The sequence below is a fragment of the Zosterops lateralis genome, assembly GCF_965231275.1.
Source record: "Zosterops lateralis genome assembly, chromosome: 30".
Classification (NCBI taxonomy): Eukaryota; Metazoa; Chordata; class Aves; order Passeriformes; family Zosteropidae; genus Zosterops; species Zosterops lateralis.
In genome coordinates, this window is record NC_139790.1 from 1,948,547 (window position 1) to 1,973,558 (window position 25,012).

Sequence of the window (25,012 nt, forward strand, 5' to 3'; positions counted from 1 at the left end):
AAGGGTGGGATGGCCTGCCCCAGCGCCAGGCGTGGAGAGAGAGGCACAAGAGGTGACAGGAGGTGACAGGGAGCAGTGGTCACCCCTGGGGAGGGGCTCAGGGCCAGCCCCCAGAGGGGCAGGACTGGCACAGCCCCAGCAGCAGCAGGAGAAACTCAAACCAGGAGAGACTCACACAATTCCAGGAGCTGTGTTGTGGTTTTGTTTGGGGAGTTTTGTTTTTTGGTGGAAATCGGTTTTGGTTTGGTTTTTTTTTGGATCATCAGCAGCATGAGGAGGAAGAAAATGATGATGAAGGAGAAGGAGAAACACATCCTGCTTCCACTTTGATTTGGAAACAGAAGCTCTGGGACGTGGTTTGGGTGTCTGATGGCATCTCAAGCACTCGGAGCCACCATGGGGGTCCTGCCACCCCCTTTGACTCACAGCAGGGTCAGGCACAGGGCAGGGGACCCTGCTTGTCCCCAAACGCCTCCAGGCACTGCAGAATTCCCCTACGAGTGGGGTCTGTCCTAAATCAGGGCACAGAGGGGACACGAGTCCTCTCCTCCCTGTTCTTAACTCATCACTTTTGTTTAGACAGAAACTTAAAGCAAAAAAAAAAAAACCCAATCCCAATCCCAAACTCACTCCCTCAACCAGAAACCAACCCTGAGCGCCCCCTGGGCTTGGGATTTGAGCCTGGAAGGCTCCACTGTAATAAATGGCATTTTAAAAGCCCGGTTGGTCCCTGTGCTGTGTTGGAGGAGCTGCTGGACAGGCACATCCCTGTGCCAGGCTGGGGTGATGCCACCACCCCCTCCCAGCTCTCCTGGGACGGGCAGGGACAGTCACACCTTGCAGGACCCAAATATGAGGTGACTTTTTTTTTTTTCCCCACTGGACTGACTCTGCAAATCCCACCTGTGGTGTCCCTGCAGGGCTTGGGCACCCCAAACCCTCCTCCCCAGCTGGGATGGGGGGAAAAGCTCCTTGGAGAGCCCAGAGGGGACTCCAGTCCTCTCCTCCCTGTTCTTAACTCATCACTTTTGTTTAGACAGAAACTTAAAGCAAAAAAAAAAACAACCCAATCCCAAACCCTGAACCTGCCAACAGCAGAAACCAACCCTGAGCCCCCTGGGCTTGGGATTTGAGCCTGGAGGGCTCCACTGTAATAAATGGCATTTTAAAAGCCTGGTTGGTCCCTGTGCTGTGTGGGAGGAGCTGCTGGACAGGCACATCCCTGTGCCAGGCTGGGGTGATGCCACCACCCCCTCCCAGCTCTCCTGGGACGGGCAGGGACAGTCACACCTTGCAGGACCCAAATATGAGGTGGCTTTTTTTTTTCCCCCACTGGACTGACTCTGCACACCCCTGCAGGGTTTGGGGCAGGGCTTGGGCACCCCAAACCCTCCTCCCCAGCTGGGATGGGGGAAAAAGCTCCTTGGAGAGCCCATCCCTGCACAGAGGAGCCCCTGGGGATGCTCCTGGTGGTGTTTCCTCCCAAATCCTCCTCCCAGCTGACCTTTGGAGCCTCTCACCCTGCCTTGGGTGCAGGATTGAGCTGGGAGGGGTGTTTTTGGTGTTTTTGGTGTTTTCAGTGTTCTCAGCCCACAGGGAGCAGGCAGGACCATGATTTTTCTCTCTCTTTTCCACACGACAATCCAGGCTCTCCCTGCTGCTTCAGAGTCCTGCTGGCCTTTCCCCCCGAGCCCTGGCACTGCCCCTGCCTGTGCCTGGCTCTGCAGGAGCTCCAGGGTTTGCATGTTCAGGGGGCACAGAAAAACATTCAGGAGACTTTCCTGGGCACCAAACCTTTGGGCAGATCAGTGACAACCTCCTGGCTTTTCACCCCAGCCCCGACACTTAAAATAAAAATTAAAAAATCCCCTTTTTTGGGCTGGAGAGCAGCTCCACAGGGGGAAGTTTTTTTTTTTTGGGGGGGGGGGGGGGAAGGGGGGGTTTGAGCAGAGCTATTTTCTCACTAAGCACTGCATGGATTTGCAACTCAGCTACTGCAACACACAGAGCCCTGGCTGGGTGGAGCCTGAGCCTGTCCTGGTGCCACCCCCAGCACGAGGGACAGACAGAGGGACAAGTGTCACCCCCTCCCCTGCTCTGACAGGGGACAAAGCACTGGACTCTGGTGTAGGGTGAATAAAAGCTGAGGGTTTTCCTTGGCAGAAAGGACTTTACTGAGAATTAATTCCATGGGCTGAGTCTTCAGCATCACTTGACACCCTGGATTTTTGGAGTTCTTGAAGGGGGGGTAAAAAAGAAAAAAAAAAAAAAAATCAAACCAGACGAAAAAATCAGGAGGATTTTTTTTTAAAAGTTAACTCTTCCTTCATAAACAGAGAAATGTAAAAAAAACTGGAAAATTTCAAACTGGCTGGGCCAGAGCTCTGTTAAAAAAAAAAAAAAAAAAAAACAACAACAAAAAACACACACACGACCATGCATATAAAAATCCAATATTTTTATATAGCTTTTAAGTTAAAAATATATGTAATGTTTACAATTGGTAAATAAATAAGTACAAAAAAAAAAAATCCTGCTTGTTGAAATAATGAAGTGTTTGGAGGGTGGGGGGAGATAAAAAGGAGCAGCAAGAAGGGTGCTGAGCACCCTCCCAACACACTGGGGAAGGTCCTGGTGGACTGGGGTGGCAGCTCAAGTAATGCAGGAAGTTTTATTTTTTTCCCCAGCTGGTTTTTTTTTGTTTGGGTTTTTTTTTCCCAGCTCTGGGTTGTCCCTGAGCTCTTTGTGAGTTGTTTGAGGAGCTGGGATGGGCAGTGAGCACCCCAGAGTCACCTCAGTGCATCCACCCTGCCTGGGGACACGGGGACAGCACGGCCACCCCACGGGGACAGGAGTGACCTGGCACCTGCAGGGACACCCAGGGGATTTATTTCCCCTTCTCTTCACCTCTGGGATCTCCAACATCACAAAGGTGTGGAGGTGTTGGAGCAAATCCAGGGTTGGGAGAGGAGGAGAAACCTCTGGGACATTTCAAACCCTTTCCAAGGCCTGAAGAGGCTTCCAGGAGAGCTGGAAAAGGACTGGGGATAAGAGTTTGGAGTGCCAGGACACGGGGATGGGTTCAATCCCAAATCAGGGTCACATTGGATCAGCTGTTACAGGAAGGACAATTTCACAACGAGGATGGGTAAACACTGACACAAAAGGGCTGCCCAGACAAGCAGCCCCATCCTGGCAAATATTCAAGGTCAGGGAGGGGGAGCTTGGAGCAAGCTGGTGGAGTGGAGAAGATGTCCCTGCTCCTGGCAGGGGACAGGTGAGCCCTGCCTGTGCTGTCCCTTTTCCCCAGGCTGACCCCAGTGATCACAGTGCAATTCAATTGTCCCCCCACTTTCCCTCCTGAGTCCAGTTTCAAACTGGTTTCTAAGAACAAGCAGAACTATGTAAAAAAACACTTAGTAAACATCCAGTCGCCCCCAGAAAGTAACCCGAGGGCCCCAGCTGAGCTTGCAGAGCCACCAAGCATGCAGGATGAAGCTCACTTAGATTTGTTCTAGAAGCAGAAGCCACGTCACAAGGCCAGGAATCCTTCGAGGAACGAGGATGATCCAGTCGAAAATAAAAAGCACAAGGGATGCCAAAAAAAAAATCCCTTCAAAAAGCCCTTCTCTGCCCTGATCCTGGAGGTCTCCAGGGTAGTACCAGTGCTTCTCAGTAAGAGATTATTTATAACTGTTCACATTGAGCTTGTGGGAATCAAGGAACCAGCTTGGATTCCACGAGGAAGCACCAACGTCGAACCTGTAAAATTCCAGCAGAGAGAGGACCCTGAGGCTTGTCCTTCACTGAAGGATCAGCTCCTCCTCCTGGCTCAGCTGAACTCTTGTGAAGGCTTCAAGAAGGAGAGGAGCTACAGGAGACATAAAAATTCAAGTGTTCTCGGAGGTATTTAACAGCTGTAAGCTCAAAGGACGTGCAGCTCCCATTTTCAGCTGGTCTCGTACTGGTAAGTTCCGTTCTGGAGCACCATGGAGATGATTTTCTCGGCCACCCCTCCGAGGTGCAGCTGGTCCAGGGTGTCCAGCAGAGTGTTCAGGGAGGCCTTGGAGCCCTCCCTGCTGTGCCATTTGTAGAGCATGTCGTAGAAGGCGTCGTTGGACATGACCATGACGATGTCGTTCTCCTCCAGGCACAGCCTGCGCCCAAACCTCTTCCAGTCGTTCATGGGGATCTTCTCAGCCAAGGGGTAAAACGTGTCCCGTAGTGCTGTGGGGGGAAAGGGGAGAGCTCAGGGCACTGGGACAGGAGTCTGAGTCCCCAGCATGGCCCCTGGGCACCAGGACTTACCTTGAGTGGGGTCCTTCCCTGGTGCTGGAACCAGTTTCCTTCTACAGCTTTCACTCGGTGGTGTCACCTGGAATGACAATGTCACCTCTGGAATGACAGTGTCACCTCTGGAATGACAGTGTCACCCCTGGATTTACAGTGTCACTCCTGGATTGACAGTGTCACCTCTGGAATGACAGTGTCACCCCTGGAATGACACTGTCACCCCTGGAATGAATGACAGTGTCAGTTCTGGAATGACAATGTCACCCCTAGAATGACAATGTCACCCCTGGAATGACACTGTCACCCCTGCATTGACAATGTCACCCCTGGAATAAATGACAGTGTCACTCCTGAAATGACAATACCGCTCCTGAACTGACAATGTCACCTCTGGATTGACAGTGTCCTACAGCCCCCACTGATCCCAAACACCCCTGTGTCATTTCTGGGGGCTGCAGACCCCCTCCATCACTCCCAGGGCTGTTGGGGCAGGAAATCACCACCCACCCCTGGGATATTCCTGGCTCTGGGATGGCAGCAGGGTCCAAGATGGGGGAGACAAGAGCTGTGTTTGCTCAGCATCAGCATCAAATCCCCCAAACACTCTCTTGATTGCAATGAGCACATTTTACCATCCTGATCCCACCCAAAGTGACCCTTCCCCACCTCCCCTGAGTGTCCCAGCCCTGGCTGAGCCCCAGGATGGTGCCATTGACCCACCAGTGGTGTCTCTATGTCACGCTGGTGGTTCTGCAGGTTGTTGTTGGTGGCACTGTCCTCGGCCACCGTGCTCACACTGCTGTTCCACGGCAGAATTCGGAACATGGAGGTCTGTGGGGAAGGGAGAAACACAAACCCGGGGTGGTTTTTGGGGAGGCAGGACCCTGCCATGGATCCTGAGCTTGGAGGAGCTCTGGGTGAGCACAGCCCGCCCCTCTACCCCGGGGTGTCCACTGTGGACCTGCGGGTGTGCCTGGTGTTCTGGATTCTGCCACCAGGAAAGTGTTAATGGCACTGGGAAAGCACCCAGGGCACTGCCAGAGAGCCTGGCCCAGCTCTACCACAGCCCTGCAGGGTGAGACTCATCCCCCTGCTTCTCCAGCCTTCCCAGGAGCTGCTGGGTGAGACTCATCCCCCTGCTCCTCCAGCCTTCCCAGATGGGTGAGACACATCCCTCTGCTCCTCCAGCCTTCCCAGATGGATGAACCTCATCCCCCTGCTTCTCCAGCCTTCCCAGATGGATGAACCTCATCCCCCTGCTCCTCCAGCCTTCCCAGATGGATTAACCTCATCTCCCTGCTTCTCCAGCCTTCCCAGCTGGATGAGACATCCCCCTGCTCCCCCAGCCCTGCCAACTGAATGAACCTCATCCCCCTGCTCCTCCAGCCTTCCCAGCTGAATGAACCTAATTCCCCTGCTCCTCCAGCCTTTCCAGCTGGGTGAGACACATCCCCCTGCTCCTCCAGCCTTCCCAAATGAATGAACCTCATCCCCCTGCTCCTCCAGCCTTCCCAGCTGGATGAGCCTCATCTCCCTGCTTCTCCAGCCTTCCCAGGAGCTGCTGGCCAAGTGTGGAGCAGCAGAGGGAACGGGGGAGCTCAGCCCAGCCCCCAAACACAGCCATCCCCCCCCCTGCTGAACTCACCACCATTTTGCAGAGCCTCCTGCTCGAGGGTCTCCCATCCCCTGCAAGATGGAAAGTGTTGTGATCCCTCTTCATCAAAGCAGGACCCTCCTCCCACCCAGCCCACAGCAAGTGGGTGCTCTGGGGTCCCTTTTCCCACCCAGCTCACACCAGGTGGGTGCTCTGGGGTCCCTCTTCCCACCCAGCCCACACCAGGTGGGTACTCCTGGGGTCCCACCCAGCCACACCAGGTGGGTACTCTGGGGTCCCTTTCCCCACCCAGCCCACACCAGGTGGGTGCTCCTGGGGCAGGTGGGTGCTCCTGAGGCTTCTCTCCCCACCCAGCCCACACCAGTGCAGAGCCCCTGGCCAAGCTGGGCACTCTGGGGGGTCCCCTACACCCACCTGGGGAGCTGCAGCTGCCTTTCCAGACGCAGAACACAATCCCAGCCATGAGCACAAACGCAGCCACCACCAACCCGATGATGACATTGATGCCTAAATCAGACACAAAGAGGGGTGTGAGCAGCAGCTCCTGCTCTGCCCCAGCAGCAGCTCCTGCTCTGCCCCAGCAGAGCACCCTCACTCACCCTGGGGCATCGTGGTGTCCGTGGCAGGGCCACACTGCAGGTCACTGTCAGGTCTGCAGGGGGTCTGCACCGTTTGACCCTCGGGACACCTGGATAAAAAGGGGAGACGGGGTGGGCTCAGCAGCTGGACCAGTGGGGATCCCACAGGATTCCATAGGATCCCACAGGATTCCATAGGATCCCACAGGATCCCACAGGACCCACCTGGGCCGGCACTTCTGGCACATCTCACAGGGGTGCTCCGGGGGGCAGAAGGTGCCGTTCCTGCAGACACACACCGTGTTCCTGTCGGGCTGGCAGGGGCTCTGCTGCACCTGATCTGTGGGGACAACAAGGGGACAAAGAGGGGACACGGCTCCATCGTGGCGCCTGTCCCAGCCAAGCCACAGGTCTGGGCAGGACCAAACCCTTCCCCTGCTGTGCAGTCTCAGCTTTTCCTGCTCATACCAAGGGAAAAGCTGTGCCTGAATCAAACTCCAGTTTGATGGGAGCCTCATCCTCCTGCTCTGTGTGGAGCTCTCGTGTCTGAGCTTTGCCCAAAATGAGGTGGCTTTTAACAGGTGCTGCTGCACTAATTCCAGCCCCAGCCACTCTCTGAGGACACTGTGCCCTGAGAGAGTCCAGCCCTGCTCCCCTCAAGCCCCCTAAACTCGTACCTTCCCTGCACTTGGAGCAGTCCTGGCATGAGGGAAAAGTGTTTGGATATTCCATGTATTCCCCGTATCCACAGCGCTCACACCTGCTGGAGCCGTTCTGCTCCTTACACTCCCCTGCAAGGTACGTGCCTGGAGAGAAAGGGAAACTCTGAACACACAGGGGAGAGGCTGAGAGGTCCAGGAGGGGCTGGGGGAGCTGGGAAAGGGGCTCAGCCTGGAGAAAAGGACGCTCAGGGGGGACCTTGTGGCTCTGCACAATCCCTGACAGGAGGGGACAGCCGGGGGGGGATTTGGGATCTTATCCCAGGGAACAGGGACAGGAGGAGAGGGAACGGCCTCAGGCTGGGCCAGGGGAGGCTCAGGGTGGACACCAGCAGGAATTTCCCCATGGAAATGGTTTTCAGTCCTTGGAACTGCCCAGGGGAGGCTCAGGGGGGACAGCAGCAGGAATTTCCCCATGGAAATGGTTTTCAGTCCTTGGAACTACCCAGGGGAAGCTCAGGGTGGGAATCAGCAGGAATTTCTCCATGGAAAGGGAGCTCAGGCCTTGGAACTACCCAAGGGAGGCTCAGGGTGGGAATCAGCAGGAATTTCCTCATGGAAAAGGTGCTCAGGCCTTGGAATGAGCTGCCCAGGGAGGTTTGGATCCCCATCCCTGGAGGTCTCCAAGGAACTCCTGGATGTGACACTCAGTGACAAGGCGGGGTGGCCTTGGAGAGCTTTCCCAACCTGAAGGATTCTGTGATTCCACCACCAGCAGCAGAGCTCAGAGACAAATGAAGAACCAACAGAAAGAAAATACTCCCATAATGAGTGCTCAGAGCCATGAGGGTGGAACAGCTGGAGCTGTGCTGCCCCTCAGGATAAGCAAGGACAAGGACCAGGAGGCTGCAGGGGTGGATCAGTGGGGTCAGTGCTCAGACCATCTCACCTGGAGGGCACTTCTGGCAATAGTAGCGACCGTCACTTGTCTTGTAGTAACCAACCTCCCCATCCCAGCCTCCATCCAAACTGTCCCTCTCCCTCAGGCTGACAGCATGGGTTCCTAAAGCGGCTGCCTGCTAAAAAATACAGAAAAACTCAGGTTAAAAACCACGGGGCAAGGGAAAGGTGAGAGCTGCTGTGCCCAGCAAAGCAGGAAAGGAGCTTTGGGATGGCTCAGAGCTGCACTCCCCACAAACCAGGGCGGGTTTTGCTCAGCAAAGCCTCCCCCAGAGGAGATCTGGAGGTTTGCAGGACAATTCTGGGGTTGCCTGCTGGGTTCTGGGTTATCAGCAGGGCAAAGAGTCACTAACGAGCCTTTTCCTTCCCCAGTTTCTACCAATGGAAGGGAACAGTTGGGTTTGTGGGGGAGGAACTCAGCCCCAAAAGCCGGAAAAAGTGACACTGCTGTCCCCCAGAAACCTCTCTGGGGTGTCACTGTGGGATTCAGTGCTCAGTAAATTGTCAGTTGTCCCTTCCTGTGCAAACAGCCACGTTTCCTCCAGCTCTGCACACCCTGTGCTGCCTCAGCTCCTTCCGCCCCGGCCCGGCCAGCCCAGGAGGGGCACAGCAGGAAGGGACATTTGTCATTTGTCCCCTGGGTTTTGGGGGGTTTGGGCACCTCGGTGTGTCCAGTGGGATAACGGCACTGGGCTCTGAGCCAGCACGGAGGTGCTCTGTGGATATAGAGCTGGGTATCCATAGGTATAAAGACGGATATCCATAGATATAAAGCTGGATATTTATGGATATAAAGCTGGATATTTATGGATATAAAGCTGGATATCCATGAGTATAAAGCAAGATGTCCATTGATATAAAGCTGGATGTTCATGGATGTAAAGCTGGATGCCCACAGATTTAAAGCTGGAAATCCATGGATGTAAAGGTGGCTATCCCCATGGATGTAAAGCTGGATATCCATGGATATAAAGCTGGATATTAACGGATATAAAGCTGGATATCCATAGATTTAAAGCTGGATGTCCATGGATGTAAAGCTGCATATCCATGGATATAAAGATGGATATTTATGGATGTAAAGATAGATATCCATGGATATAAAGCTGGATATCAATGGATATAAAGCTGGATGTCCATGGATGTAAAGCTGGATATCCACAGATATAAAACTGGATATCCATAGATTTAAAGCTGGATCTCCATGGATGTGGAGCTGGATACCAATGGATTTAAAGGTGGACATCCATGGATATAAAGCTGCATGTCCACAGATTTTTTAAGCTGGATCTCCATGCGTATAACACTGGATATCCATGGATGTAAACTGGATATCAATGGATATAGAGCTGGGTGCCCATGGATATAAAACTGGATATCCATAGATTTAAAGCTGGATGTCCAAGGATATAGAGCTGGATGTCCATAGATTTTAAGCTGGATGTTCATGGATGTAGATCTGGATGTCCATGGATATAAAGCTGAATATCCATAGATTTAAAGCTGAACACCAATGGATATAAAGCTGGAAGTCCATGGATGTAAAGCTGGATATCCAAAGATTTTAAGCTGCATATCCATGGATATAAAGATGGATATTTATGGATGTAAAGATAGATATCCATAGATGTAAAGCTGATATCCACAGCCATAAAGCTGGATATCCACAGACTTTAAGCTGGACATCCATGGATGTAAAGATGGATATTTATGGATGTAAAGCTGGATACCCAGGGATATAAAGCTGGATGTCCATGGATGTAAAATTGGATGTTCATGGATGTAAAGCTGAATATCCATACATCTATGGATGTAAAGCTGGATATCCATGGATATAAAGCAGGATACCAATGGATATCAAGCTGGATATCCATAGATTTAAAGCTGGATATTTATGGATTTAAAGCTGGACATCCATGGATGTAAAGATGGATAAAGCTGGATATCCATGGACATAAAACTAGATATCCACAGATTTTAAGCTGGATATTCATAGATATAAAGCTGGATGTCCATGGATGTAAAGCTGCATATCCATGGATGTAAAGCTGAATATCCCATGGATATAAAGCTGGATATGCATGGATGTAAAGCTGGATGTCCATGGAAATGAAGCTGGATGTTCATGGATATAAAGTTGGATATCCATGGATGTAAACCTGGATATCCATGGATGTAAAGATGGATATTTATGGATATAGAGCTTGATATTCATGGATATAAAGCTGGATAACCCATGGATATAAAGCTGGACATCCATGGATATAAAGCTGGACACCCATGGATATAAAGCTGGACATCCATGGATATAAAGCTGAATATTTATGGATATAAAGCAGGATATCCATGGATATAAATGGATATAAAGCTGGATATCCATGGATATAAATGGATGTAAAGCTGGATGTCCATGGATGTAAAGCTGATATCCACAGCCATAAAACTAGATATCCACAGATGATGTGGAGCTGGACATCCATGGATGTAAAGTTGGATATTTATGGATATAAAGCTTGATATCCTATGGATATAAAGCTGGATATCCATAGATTTTAAGCTGGATGTCCATGGATGTAAAGATGGATATTTATGGATCTAAAGCTGGATATCCACAGATTTAAAGCTGCATATCCCTGGATGTAAAGCTGCCCCACTGAGGTGTCAGGGAGTGACAAATCACATCAATCAAAGGCTGCACCAGACACTTCTCCCCTCCCCTCCCCGGGGTTAAAATCTGCCCCTTAAAGCAAATATTTCTGCGGTGAGTCAGAAGCTGCCTGGAATGGCTGAAACAATAGAGACTCCACACAGTCCCCTGTTCTGGAGACTTCCCGGCACCAGAAAAGGCACAAAAACAACACAAAACAGTGAGAAAGTCACTGCTGAGGACAAAACAGACCCATAAAGTCACTGATAAAAAAACACCTTGAGTTTTAACTTTCATATTTTTCAGATTCTGTGTAACTCTGAATTTCATGTGAAGCGTTATCAAGTTCTCCTCAAGGTTTAGTCAGACAAAATAATCCTTTTTTCCAGCCCCAAGGACATTGTTGCAGCCCAAAAAAAGTATAAACAAAAAGCAAAAAAATTGAGGAGAGCAAACTGGGGAGGATGGGAATTCACAACCTGTAAATGGATAATTAATCCCAAATATATAAATGGATCAAAACTTATAAAAGTGTGAAAATTCATGACCCGTTATTTATCCATCTTGAGCAGATTCATGGCCTGGCTCTGGATGTATCCTGTGAAGGCTTTTAATTAAATTTTAATAAATTAAATTTTAATAAATAGATCCTGGAAGTCCAGGGGGCAAAGGGACAATTTTTCCCACTTCCATGGGGGAGAAAAAATCTACATTTTTTTCCCCAAATGAACTCCAAAACACAATGTGAGGATGATCACAGCAACAACCAAGGCCCCTCAACTATGGGGTTTCATTATAAATTGCTTTTTTTAACCCACTTGAGGAGCTCCAGCCACAACGGCTTCACCCATTCTGGTCCTGCAAGTCCACGCAGTGAAGGGACAATTTTTCCTACTTCCATGATGAAGAAGAAATCCATGTTTTTTTCCCCAATGAACTCCAAAACACAATGTGAGGGCGATCACAACGTTTTCTGCAGTTTGGGAAGGACCCTCAGCCACAGGATTTCATTATAAACTGATTTTTTTTATCAACAGCTTCACCCATTCCGGCCCTGCAAGTCCATGTGATTTATTAAAAAACTATGGACATTGATCTAATACCAATATCCAACTATGACGGACAAAGACTCTCTAACAGTTTAAAGTTAGAAAGTGTATGTTTATTACGACGCCGGGCAGCGTGCGGGATAGCTCCCAGAAACACACGCGCAATTTACAGATCATCACAGGGCCTTTTATCTACAGAAGTATTGAATACACAAACTACAAATGCATATTCATAGCTCTGATACCTCCCATTCCCCGCTTCGTATGGTAATTAGCCCAAAAAGCCACCAAGCATGCGTAGTTTGTTCTTTGAAATGGGTCGGTGGTCTTTTTAATGGGGTGGGGTCCCAAAATGATGAAGTAAGATTGTCTTCCTCAGCTCTGACTTTTTAACCTTTAGTGTTTGTGACAGCTAAATCCTGTTTTTCCCAGGACTGTTTGATTTATGATTGTATTGTATTCATGGGGTCTATTGATTATTCAGGATGCAGAAGCCCTAGTTTGACAGCTCCTCTGATTGATCGGTTCCTTCCAAGGATTATCAGTTCTTTTAGTCTGGCTTCTGTTAGCAAAAGGGAAGTCCTAGCTACATTATCTCAGCACTATCTATTTTGACTACAGTCTTTAATTCTTCTAAATCTATGCCTCATTTTCCCCACTTCTCCTTTTAAAGTGAGTAAATTCTTTTACTCGAAAGTGTCTTCTTCATCAATCCAATCTGTACAGCTAGTGTCTCTTAAGATCAAGCCATACGCTTTTGATAATGAGGTTAAGGCTGCTATTCGTTGTAGCATCTTTCAATTCCAAACAAGCATCGCAACAGATAAAACTAGACTTATACTAACTAGAATAAGCAACACAGCTATAGGGTGGAGTAAGGCATTTAGTATACCAGTTGCTGTTGGAGACCACTCAAAAAGCACATCCCACCAATGATGGGATAAATGTTCTTCAAGCCTCTTAAATACTCCTTTGATGGTTTCTGTGTCATAGTGAATTGTAATTAATGTCCTTCTTCCCTCTTCTTTAATTTCCTTTAAGATTTCTTTCAATCTGGGATGTTCCTATGGGTTATCTTACAGGTGCCCGATAGTAAAAATCACATTCCTTAATTCTAACAAAATTGCAAACACACAAATTGAATTGGGTAATGCAGCATGCTGTCTTTGGACAGACACAACCTTGCCCTGTATACACCAGTGAAGTTTCTTCTTGCAGTACAGGGCTCTAGATTAACAGTTTGCTATTTTCTTTCAATTTCTTGTGCTCACATTCGGTGTTCAGAAGGGTACAATACAGTTTCCTCATGATTATGTATAGTTAAAACAAAGGCTGTCACTGTACTAGTCACAGGATTATAGGTGAAATTCTTTTTGGAGCTTTCTTCACTCGGGAGTGATGGATCCAGGCCTTCTGTTCTTTGATCTTGATTGTAGTGAAAGTAGTAAGAAGCATCTGGAATGCTCTTTCTCACTGTGGTTCCAAGAACTTTTCTGCAAAAGACTTAATTTCTAGGTTGTCTAATTTTTTGTTTTGAGCTCCAGCGACATATTTCTTAAATTGTCTATTTAGGGCCACCATATACTTGTGGTCCTTTATCTGGGGATATGGTGGCTGGAACTCTACCCCCAGTACTTTTGCAACTGTGCTTTGGTTACTTCTCAGGCTTTAGCCATTCTAGTAGGCAAGGCTTCTGGCCATCCTGAAAAGGTATCAGTTAACACCAATAGGTAACGGTATCCTCCCTTTCCGGGCAGCTCTGTAAAATCAATTTGTTATTGTTGCCCAGGTCCACAGCCTTTCTCAATTTGTCTCATTTTAGGCTTTGGTGTATTTTTGGAATTAATTTGGAGGCAAAGACTACACTAACGGGTTACCTGTATCACTGTACCTTGTAACTTTCTGGCCACAATTCTTTCTTTCAAATAACTATACAAGATGTCTATTCCCCAGTGTGTTTTCTCATGTTCTCTTTGCACTAATGGCTACAACAAATAGGATGGTACTACAAGCTTCTCTTTCTCTGTCATGGCCCACCCTTCCTGATTATAATTTGCTTTTTCTGCTTTAATAAGTTTCTTACCCTTTATATTATATACTGGCTTACCTTTAATTGAAAATTTTTTCCATCTGGGATAAGTGCTACCTCAATTGTCTCATCGGGTACCTCACCTTTAGCTGCGTCTTTTGCCTCTCTGTCTGCCAGCATATTCTTCTAATTAGAGCTCACTTTTTGATGCGATCTGTGCCATCCTCTCAAGTAGCTGCACAGCATCTAGCAGCTTTAGGATTTTTTTCCAAATGGCTCCGTGTGCAAGGACTACCTCAAAGGCATACCTTGAGTAAATGTCCAGCTTTCTGTGCAGAGGTGTTGGTGGGCAACGGTCCAGACTCTATTACCTCTCTGCTGATGGTAACTGCATACTCAGCATGCCTCTTTCCACTGACAACGTAGCTGCTTCTGTCAGTAAACTAGGTTTCAGCATTCTCAACCGGAGTGTTCTTCAGATCCAGGTGACTGGAGTAGGTGGTTTCGATGGTCTCCAGGTGGTCGTGGATCACTGGTTCTCCTACACTCTCGCTGAGGAAGGAAGCTGGGTTCACAATGTTAGTTACCACAATCTTAACATCGTCTTGTTCTACCAGTACAGCTTGGTACATTAGGAATCTCTGTGGGGAGATTTAATGTCCTCCTTTTCTTCAAGGACTGCAGACATTGTATGGGACACTAGCACAGGCATCTTCTGGCCTAGAGTGAATTCTGAGGCACTCTGGCCATCCTTTAGGAGCCGTGTACTCACGTCTGGAAGTCCCAGGGCTGGAGCTGACATGACGGCCTTCTTTAGCTGGTCAAAGGCTTGAATAGCTTTCTCAACGCAGGTAAATGACTGTTTGCCTCATCAGCTGGGCTTTCTTCTGGGATCTGCAAGCCTAAAAAGTTTAGGAGGCTTACCGTCCGGTCCACTCATGTTCTCTGGACCTGGGTAGCTATTAGGAGGTCTTCTGCATACTGGAGCAATTGTTTGCAAGCTGCTCCCCAAATATCTTCCACTTTGAGGTTTTCCTGTGCAAGGACCACTTCAAAGGACTCAAATGAAAAGATTTTCTGGCTGGCTTTATGGAGAGGGAGGCAAAAGAAAGCATCTGCACATCTAAAACAGTAAATGAGTTAAGATGTAAGGGTTAGCAACTACTGAATACAAGCCTTCAGTTATCTTGTCAACAGCTAAGTTATGACTTGTCAGGCTTTTTTACTGGCACGATAGGAGTGTTGAAATTAAACTGACACTCCTTCAGTATCTTTAAAAAGTTTTCTTTGCCCTGCCAGCATGTCAGGAGCCTACACTCCAGGAAACACCTAATCTATTTTCTTTTTTTATTATTATTATTTTTTTTCTTTTTTTTTTTCTTTTTTTTTTTTTTCATTAAACTTAACAGTTTTACATTCTTTACCTCCAAAATAATTTTTCTATTTTTAAATATTACTTTTGCCTCCAGCTGCTTTAGCAGATTTCTGCCCAAAAGTGCAGATGGAGCATTAGGCATATAAAAATCGATGGATTCTCTATTGTTTCCTCAATTTAAACTTCAATGGTTTGTAAATGTAAGCCTTTTTTAGGTTGGCCAGCCGCTTCTTTTATTATTACATAGTTACTGGTTACAGGTGTTAGGGTTTTATTGCCCCGGTGTCTTATCAAGAATTTTATTTCTTTTTTTTTTTTTTTTTTCTGTTATGGCATCAAGCAACAATTGGGATCTGGTAAATGCTGCTTGATTACAAACTTCATTTTCTTAGCAACCCTTTTCCCAAATCTCTAAATCACTCTCCATCAGAGGTACTTAAAAGAAAAACCCCATACAATTGCCTAGACACTTAATCCAAATTACTGGTTATTAATTTTTAGGGTTTCTGAAATTCCGTTTCTGGGCAGGGGAACTTTTTGAACCAGCTTTTCAATTCTTGTTCCTTCTATTCTTAAAACAAAAAGTTAGCAATATGTATTCTTTAAAACAAGGCTCGAAGCACCAGCTGTTGAAGAAAGAATTTGTGTTTACATAAAAAAGGAAATTTTTTTTTTTTTTATTTAAAAGAAAAACCCACGCGATTACCCAGACACATAATTCAAATTACTGGTTATTAATTTTTAGGGTTTCTGAAACTCCATCTCTGGGCAGGGGAACTCTTTGAACCAGCTTTCCAATTCTTGTGCTTAAAACAAAAAGTTAACAATTGAAGAAAATTTGCAATCAACTTCTTATACACTGTCCCCCTTCACCAAAACCTGTTTATGGGATAGCAATTTTTTTAGGCTCACAAAACAATGGGTTCAAAAACACTCCACAAATTTTTGCACTGAGGAAAAAGCGGGGGGGTTTCTCGGTCAGGCAGTTTTGGCTCTTTTTACAATTAAAACTGTATTCCACAAACAAACAATAGTTAAAACAAACACATCAGGCTTTTTCAGAATTTCAAAGATACAGCCGGAGGCGACAAATCCTGGCTCCCTGCTGGTTACCGGGACAACCCAGATGCCTGCCTGATCACTGTGATATCTCAGGAGAATGCTTGCAAAGAGCACACAAAAAAAAACCACCTAAAACTTTTTTTTTTTTTTTTTTCTTAATAAACAATAAACAGTTTATCCACCCACAGATGTTTTTCTATTGAACAGCACACTGATTAAAATCACAGAATCAGTTATGCGGTCAGAAATTACAGCGCTCTCCGTGACACCCTCCAGTCACGGCCCAAGCACATCCCCCCCGAATTCCTCTGCTTTTCAGCAGAGATATCCTTCTGCAGATCGGCGGGGGTTTTAAAATCTCTTAAAAACAAAAACACAACACAAACTTTCACAATTCATACACATACGGTACACAAATTAAGCACTAAAGAAAACCCAAACAGACACGAATACACACACATCCAGCGTTCGCGACCGCAACTCAAAACGGGACCCTGTTCACCTCAAAAATTCAGGCTAGCCTCTCAGATTATGAATTACCAAAGTGCACCTTAAAACCATGGATGGAGCCACTACGCTCCCGATATCAATAGCTCTGTGCTGCCGCTGCTTTCCTCCTTGAATGCAGCCCACAGTGACCAGCTTTACCTGGACAAACCAAACATGGAGCCACTACGCCCCAATACCAGCATCTCTATGCTGCTGCTGCTTTCCCTCCCTGGAATGCAGCCAACAAGTGACCAGCTTTACCTGGACAAACCAAAGATGGGGCCACTACGCCCCCAATACAGCATCTCTATGCTGCTGCTGCTTTCCCTCCCTGGAATGCAGCCAACAAGTGACCAGCTTTACCTGGACAAACCAAACATGGAGCCACTACGCCCCCAATACAGCATCTCTATGCTGCTGCTGCTTTCCCCTCCTGGAATGCAGCCAACAAGTGACCAGCTCTACCTGGAACACAACAACACAACAACAATACTCCTCGGAGATTCCAAAACCCAGGCCTCTGCTTTGCATAAGACGTCTCTTATGACTTATAAGCCGCCTCTATTCAAAGGTACCTTCATTCAATACATTTTTTAAACATACCTTTTGTCCGTAGTTCCAGGAGGTTCCGGTCTTTCCCCGGGTGGACGGTAAGGTCTGAGGAGCCCTCACCCCGAAAACTTCCGGGTGGGCGCCCTGAGGGGTCCTAGACCCCACCGGCCCCACGGCCAGAAAGAGCAGTTCTCCTGCCTGGCTCGCCAAAATGATTTATTAAAAAACTATGGACATTGATCTAATACCAATATCCAACTATGACGGACAAAGACTCTCTAACAGTTTAAAGTTAGAAAGTGTATGTTTATTACGACGCCGGGCAGCGTGCGGGATAGCTCCCAGAAACACACGCGCAATTTACAGATCATCACAGGGCCTTTTATCTACAGAAGTATTGAATACACAAACTACAAATGCATATTCATAGCTCTGATACCTCCCATTCCCCGCTTCGTATGGTAATTAGCCCAAAAAGCCACCAAGCATGCGTAGTTTGTTCTTTGAAATGGGTCGGTGGTCTTTTTAATGGGGTGGGGTCCCAAAATGATGAAGTAAGATTGTCTTCCTCAGCTCTGACTTTTTAACCTTTAGTGTTTGTGACAGCTAAATCCTGTTTTTCCCAGGACTGTTTGATTTATGATTGTATTGTATTCATGGGGTCTATTGATTATTCAGGATGCAGAAGCCCTAGTTTGACAGCTCCTCTGATTGATCGGTTCCTTCCAAGGATTATCAGTTCTTTTAGTCTGGCTTCTGTTAGCAAAAGGGAAGTCCTAGCTACATTATCTCAGCACTATCTATTTTGACTACAGTCTTTAATTCTTCTAAATCTATGCCTCACATGGAGCGAATGGACAATTTTTCCTACTTCCATGGCGAAGAAGAAATCCATGTTTTTTCCCCAAATGAACTCCAAAACACAATGTGAAGGTTTTCTTCAGTTTGGGAAGGCCCCTCAGCCCTTCAGGTCTCTGCAGGGAGCAGCGACAAGTTGATGATAACGTTGTTATCAGCCCACACCACCCCTGACCAAACTATCGCTTGGGAGAGCCCGGCACGGCGGATTTTCAGCAGCAAACAACCCCTGGAGGAGGCCTGGAGGAGGCAGAGGAACTGTGAGGCACAGCAACCCCTCAGCAGCTAAAAAAACCTTTTTCCTTCCTGCAGGATTGTGTTTGAAGAGAGGAAAAACTCCAGAAAGCGCCGAGCCCTGAACTTTCCCCGTTTCCATCCTGCAGTTTGTTTTGCTCCTGAGGTTGATACTAAAAGTAGTTGGATCCTGAAGCCAAGGATTTGCCCCATTCAGAGGTTTCGTCCCAAATTTGTCCTAAACCAGGACAGGCACAGCAACCCCACATCAGCTAAAAAAACCTTTTTCCTCCTGCAGGATCATGTCTGAAGAAGAATAAAAAAATCTGCAGAAAGCGCCGAGCCCTGAACTTTCCCTGTTTCCATCCTCCAGTTTGTTTTTCTCTTGAGGTTGATCCCAAAAGGAGCTGGACCCTGAAGCCTCCTGAGGAACCCCATTCAGAGGTTTTCTCCCAAATTTGCCCTAAACCAGGACAGGCACAACAACCCCATATCAACTAAAAAACCTTTTTCCTCCTCCAGGATCACAGGAAACCTGCAGAAAGTGCCAAGCCCTGAACTTTCCCCGTTTCCATCCTCTGGTTTGTTTTTCTCTTGAGGTTGATCCTAAAAAAGCTGGGCCCTGAAGCCAAGGATTTGCCCCATTTGGAGGTTTTCTCCCAAATTTGTCCTAAACCAGGACAGGCACAGCAATCCCACATCAACTAAAAAACCCTTTTTCCTTCCTGCGGGATCACAGGAAACTTGCGGAAAGCGCCGAGCCCTGAACTTTCCCCACTTCCATCCTCCAGTTTGTTTTTCTCTTGAGGTTGATCCTAAAAAAGCTGGATCCTGCATCCAAGGATTTGCCTTATTCAGAGGTTTCCTCCCAAATTTGCCCTAAACCAGGACAGGCACAGCAATCGCACATCAGCTAAAAACCCTTTTTCCTCCTGTGGGATCACAGGAAACCTGCGGAAAGCGCCGAGCCCTGAACTTTCCCCATTTCCATCCTATAGTTTGTTTTTCTCTTGAGGTTGATCCCAAAAGGAGCTGGACCCTGAAGCCTCCTGAGGAATCCCATTCAGAGGTTTTCTCCCAAATTTGCCCTAAACCAGGACAGGCACAACAACCCCATATCAACTAAAAAACCTTTTTCCTCCTCCAGGATCACAGGAAACCTGCAGAAAGTGCCAAGCCCTGAACTTTCCCCGTTTCCATCCTGCAGTTTGTTTTGCTCCTGAGGTTGATCCCAAAAGGAGTTGGATCCTGCATCCAAGGATTTGCCCCATTCAGAGGTTTCGTCCCAAATTTGTCCTAAACCAGGACAGGCACAGCAATCCCACATCAGCTAAAAAAACCTTTTTTTCCTCCTTCAGGATCATGTCTGAAGAAGAATAAAAAAAACCTGCAGAAAGCGCCGAGCCCTGAACTTTCCCTGTTTCCATCCTCCAGTTTGTTTTTCTCTTGAGGTTGATCCCGAAAGGAGCTGGGCCCTGAAGCCTCCTGAGGAACCCCATTCAGAGGTTTTCTCCCAAATTTTCCTTAAACCAGGACAGGCACAGCAACCCCACATCAGCTAAAAAACTCTTTTTTCCCTCCTGTGGGATCTGAAGAAAAAACCTCCAGAAAGCGCTGAGCCCTGAACTTTCCCCGTTTCCATCCTCCAGCTTGTTTTGCTCCTGAGGTTGATCCCAAAAGGAGCTGGACCCTGCAGAGACCTCCTTGCTGAATTCCTGATGTGAAAAAGGATCAAACACATCCCACAGCCCCCAAACAGCAACAAGAGAATTGAGAGAATCAAGAGAATCGCGATAATCGCGATAAAAGCGCTGCTGAGCTGACACCTGATGTCATTTGTTCCAAGGACAGGGAGCTGAAGCAGGCAGGGGTTTTCCTCTGGAATTCCCGAACATGGAATTCCAGTAAATCAAGAAAACCAGAGCAATCCTCCAAAGCCGTGGCCTGTGTCCAGGCCATGACGCAAGAGAGGACGGGGCGACGCAGTATCGAACGACCATCCCGTGAACGGGTGAATCATCCCTGGCTCCTTCCATAAAAACAGGGCTAATAAAGTAAATAAACCTGAGGTTGTCACCAGCAGGGCCTGTAGGTGATGAGTTTAGTAAAGTTTGATTGTCTTAAGCCGGTCTAAATAAACTCTGTTGAGCGATGGGGGAATGAATTGGGTGGAAAGTTTAAAAACTTTTTTAAAAAGTGCTAAAACTTTTTTTAAAAAAAGGTAAAAAACTGTTCTGATGCAATAATTCCAGAGAGCAGCACCTCTGGATTCCTTCAAAGCAATGGGGTTACAGGCCAGCCCTGGGATAAAACTCACCCAGGGCAGGATCTCTGGGATAAAACTCACCCAGGGTGGGATCTCTGGGATAAAACTCACCCAGGGCAGGATCTCTGGGATAAAACTCACCCAGGGTAGGATCTCTGGGATAAAACTCAGGGCGGGATCTCTGGGATAAAACCCAGGGCAGGATCTCTGGGATAAAACTCAAGGCAGGATCTCTGGGATAAAATCCAGGGCAGGATCTCTGGGATAAAACCCAGGGTGGGATCTCTGGGATAAAACCCAGGGTGGGATCTCTGGGATAAAACCCAGGGTGGGATCTCTGGGATAAAACTCAGGGTGGGATCTCTGGGATAAAACCCAGGGAAGGATCTCTGGGATAAAACCCAGGGCAGGATCTCTGGGATAAAACTCACCCAGGGTGGGATCTCTGGGATAAAACTCACCCAGGGTGGGATCTCTGGGATAAAACTCACCCAGGGTGGGATCTCTGGGATAAAACTCAGGGTGGGATCTCTGGGATAAAACTCACCCAGGGCAGGATCTCTGGGATAAAACCCAGGGCAGGATCTCTGGGATAAAACTCAGGTATTTATTTCTCAATTCTACACCATCCAATCCACGGGGAAATATGATATTGCCTGGCTGGAATTTTCTATCCTAAAATCCCTGCGCTGGGCCTTTGGCCATTATATTTGTACGAGTCTCATTCCTGTGTTAAAACATCCCCCCAAGGTGTGTCGGCGCTACGGAATGACAAAAACGGAATGGGAGGGAAAGGAGTGGAAATCCCCTTCCCTGGCCCTGGCAAAGGAGCTCCAGGTCCAGCCTGGAGTGCAGAATTATTGTCCCTCCCCCCGGCCATGTGCTTGGACCCGCGAAATTGAGATTATTTTTCTTATCGACGCATTTTCTTATCGCTTTTTTTATAGTTTTTCTCATCGTTTTTTACATTTTCCCTCCAGGGTGTGGATTCTCCGCATCCCCTGTCTCTTGTCTCATGTTTTCTCGGTACCCCCAGCCTTGTTTCTCTTGGTACCCCAAATTTGTGCTCAGGTGAACCCCTCGATTTTCACCTGCCCAGGTGAACCCCCCCATCCTCACCTGTCCATCCGAACCCCCCCAATCCTCACCTGCCCATCCTCATCCCCCCATCCTCACCTGCCCATCTGAACCCCCCCAATTCTCACCTGCCCATCCTCATCCCCCCATCCTCACCTGCCCATCTGAACCCCCCCAATTCTCACCTGCCCATCCTCATCCCCCCATCCTCACCTGCCCATCCAAACCCCCCAATTCTCACCTGCCCATCTGAACCCCCCAATTCTCACCTGCCCATCCAAACCCCCCAATTCTCACCTGCCCATCCAAACCCCCCAATCCTCACCTGCCCATCCTCATCCCCCCATCCTCACCTGCCCATCCGAACCCCCCCATCCTCACCTGCCCATCCAAACCCCCCCATCCTCACCTGCCCATCCGAACCCCCCCATCCTCACCTGCCCATCCTCACCTGCCCATCTGAACCCCCCATCCTCACCTGCCCAGGTGAACCCCCCCAATCCTCACCTGCCCATCCGAACCCCCCCAATCCTCACCTGCCCATCCGAACCCCCTAATCCCATCGCCTCAATCCCCCCTCCCCATCCCCCGGGCCAGGTGAGCCTCACCCCCTCCCCTCTGTTTTCCCCCTCGCCCTCCAGATCAGGTAAGAGCCCCAGTTCCCCCCAAGGCCCCTGGAGTAGGTGACCCCCTCCGTGCCTCAGTTTCCCCCTCCCCGGACTCACACGAGCCTTTCCCCCCCTACAATGGGCTGATCAAACTCCCCCCCAGGTAACTCCCCCACCTCCATCCAGAGGCTCCCCCCATTCCAGGACACCCCAAACCCCCCTCCCCACCTGTTTTTTCCCCCCTCCCCAACAACCTCTATCCGGACCCTGTCCCACCACGCCGCTCCAGCCCTTCCCACGGTGACCCCTCCGTGCCTCAGTTTCCCTCCCTGGACTCACACAAGCCCTTCCCCCCCTACAATGGGCTTGTCAAAGCTCCCCCCAGGTAACCCCATCCAGGGGCTCCCCCCATTCCAGGACACCCCAAAAACCACCCCAATCCCCCCTCCCCACCTTTTTTCCCCCCTCTATCCAGCCCCCATCCCACCACGCCGCTCCAGCCCCCCCGCACTGTCCCCTCCGTGCCTCAGTTTCCCTCCCTGGACTCACAGGAGCCTTTCCCCTCCCCCAGGTAACTCCCCCACCCCCATCCAGGGGCTCTCCCCATTCCAGGACACCCCAAAACCCACCCAAACCCCCTCCCCACCATTTTTCCCCCCTATCCAACCCCCATCCCATCTCCCCGCCAGGCGCGACAAGCCCGGGCATGTCGCGACAGCCCCGCGCTGTCCCGACAGAGCAGGACACCCCCCTGTCCCAACTCCAGGAGGGTCCCCAGGATATCCCCCCCTCCCTAAAAAAAACCCCAAAAAAAAATCCCCACTGACCATGAGCAGCAACACCGGAGCCAAAAAACGCCGTCGGGGCGGGCGCATGGTGGGAAAAAACACGGGAAAAACACGAGAAAAACACAGGAAAACACGGAAAAAACACGTGAAAACACGGGAAAAACACGAGAAAACACGGGCCAGGTCCAGGTTTGGGTGTCCCTCGTCCCCCGGGCTGGAGGAAAATGAATTCAATGAGAGGCGGGTGGGGTTTTTTTGCAGAGGGAGGCGGGACGAGGAAGGAAAAGGAGAGAAAAAAAAAGGGGGTTGGACCCAAAAAAGGGATAAATTCCTCCTGGTTTTGTTTTTTTTCAGGACTCAAAGTTCTACAGGTTTTGTTGGATCTTCCCATAAAAGAGATTTGGGGTTCATTTTTCACTTTGTTTATGGTTTTTTATTATTTTTTTCCTGTTTTTTCCATTTTTTTCTCGTTATTTTCCCCTTTTTTTCTCGTTATTTTTCTCTTTTTTCTCCTTATTTTTCTCTTTTCTCCTTATTTTTCTCTTCTTGTTTTTCTCACTTTTCTCCTTATTTTTATTTTTTCCTTATTTTTTTCCTCTTTTCTCCTTATTTTTTTCCTCTTTTCTCCTTATTTTTTGCTCTTTTTTTCCTTTTTTCCCTCTTTTCTCCTTATTTTTCGCTCTTTTCTCGTTATTTTTTTCTTTCCTCATTTTTCTCACTTTTCCTCCTTATTTTTCCCCCTTTTCTCCTTATTTTTCTCTTTTTTCTCCTTATTTTTCCCTCATTTCCAAATGAGTTTGGACAGACGGGAGTCACAGGCGGGAATTGTTTTATTCAGGGTGTTCTTTTCTCCAGCTCGCATTTTTTTCTCATCACTCATCGCACTGGAGCCAGCAAAGTTGTTGGTTTTTTTTTGTTTTTTTTTTTGTTTTTTTTTTGTTTTTTTTTAATTATTATTATTATTATTATTATTTTTCTTTTTTCTTCTTTTTTTTTTTTACTTTTCTTTTTATTTTCTTTTTTTTTTTTACTTATCTTTTTTTTTTTTCCTTTTTTTTTTTATTTTCTTTTTTTTTTTTTAATTTTTTTTTCTTTCTTTTTTTTTTTTTTTTTCCTTTTTTTCGCGGGCTGGACCTCCAGCCAAAAAGGGAAAAAAAAAACCCTATAAAATAAATTAAACCTTTGAACTTTCTGCTGTTGCGCAAACGGCTTTGCCGCCGCAAGTTTATCAGGTCATCATGTCACCAAAAAAAAAAAAAAAAAAAATTAATTAAATAAATAAATAAAAAATAAAATTAATTAATTCCAGGAAAAGTCTGATTTAGGAAGGACAAAACCAGAGACTTCAGACCCCTTTCCACCACCTAAAAAAAGGCTTTTTCCAGTTTTTTTCCAACCCAAATCTGGATTTTTAAGAACAAGCCGAGGCAGAAAAGTCTCGTTAATGTTTTCCAAGGCCTGAACTCAGAATTAATCCCGTGAGTTCCGTTCCTGGCACCTCCCTGTGAGTCACCGCAGGGCCCGGGGCGGGTTGAGCACAGCCCGGGCACAGAAATGCAGGGGAGGGCTGGAAATGGGCGAGAAAATGCAGCAAACCGGGGGATTGGTGTTTGCCAGGGTGGGGTCAGGGATGGACAGGGCCAGGGGGATGGGAGAGGGTAGGAACATCCTTGGATCCTATTTTAACTGTTGGATGGGTTTGATCCCAGTTCATCCACTCTGGATGTGGATATTTGGGAAGAACTTTCTCTTTTGTGGCTGCACAAACAGCAAAAAATTGCTGCTCAGAGCATGGGCAATGCCAAGGGGTTGGGAGGAGAGTAGGAACACTCCTTGGATCCTATTTTAACTATTGGATGGGTTTGATCCCAGC

At 47.9% G+C, this 25,012-nt stretch overlaps 2 protein-coding genes across 3 annotated transcripts; one reads left to right on the forward strand and one right to left on the reverse strand.

Moving 5' to 3' along the window:
- Positions 1-9: 9 nt before the first annotated feature.
- On the forward strand, positions 10-2,430 carry LOC310920436 (uncharacterized protein; the record flags this gene model as incomplete). Its single annotated transcript, XM_083880404.1, has 3 exons — positions 10-24; positions 60-908; positions 1,360-2,430. 3 exons carry the CDS (start codon positions 10-12, stop codon positions 1,501-1,503), a joined length of 1,008 nt encoding a protein of 335 aa, XP_083736530.1. The 3' UTR covers positions 1,504-2,430.
- On the reverse strand, positions 1,927-23,309 carry LOC310920412 (tumor necrosis factor receptor superfamily member 10B-like). 2 transcript variants are annotated; one of them, XM_083880381.1, is made up of 10 exons: positions 23,179-23,309; positions 8,095-8,224; positions 7,164-7,292; positions 6,712-6,826; positions 6,508-6,596; positions 6,323-6,415; positions 5,939-5,979; positions 5,014-5,124; positions 4,309-4,375; positions 1,927-4,227 (listed from the first exon to the last, which is right to left on the reverse strand). In XM_083880381.1, the coding sequence occupies exons 1-10, from the start codon at positions 23,224-23,226 to the stop codon at positions 3,950-3,952; spliced, it is 1,101 nt and encodes a 366-aa protein (XP_083736507.1). In that variant the 5' UTR covers positions 23,227-23,309; the 3' UTR covers positions 1,927-3,949. The 2 variants fall into 2 exon arrangements, with proteins under 2 accessions (XP_083736507.1, XP_083736508.1); XM_083880382.1 differs by having other exon boundaries at positions 8,095-8,221; positions 23,179-23,284.
- Between the last annotated feature and the right edge of the window lie 1,703 nt (positions 23,310-25,012).

Coding starts and splice junctions, on each gene's coding strand:
- LOC310920412 (XM_083880381.1), bottom strand. CDS start 23,226: ATGCGCCCGCCCCGACGGCGTTTTTTGGCTCCGGTGTTGCTGCTCATG. Junction 8,225..23,178: donor CTCCGGTGTTGCTGCTCATG/GTCAGTGGGGAT, acceptor TGTATTTTTTAG/CAGGCAGCCGCTTTAGGAAC. Junction 4,376..5,013: donor GTGACATAGAGACACCACTG/GTGGGTCAATGG, acceptor TTGTCATTCCAG/GTGACACCACCGAGTGAAAG.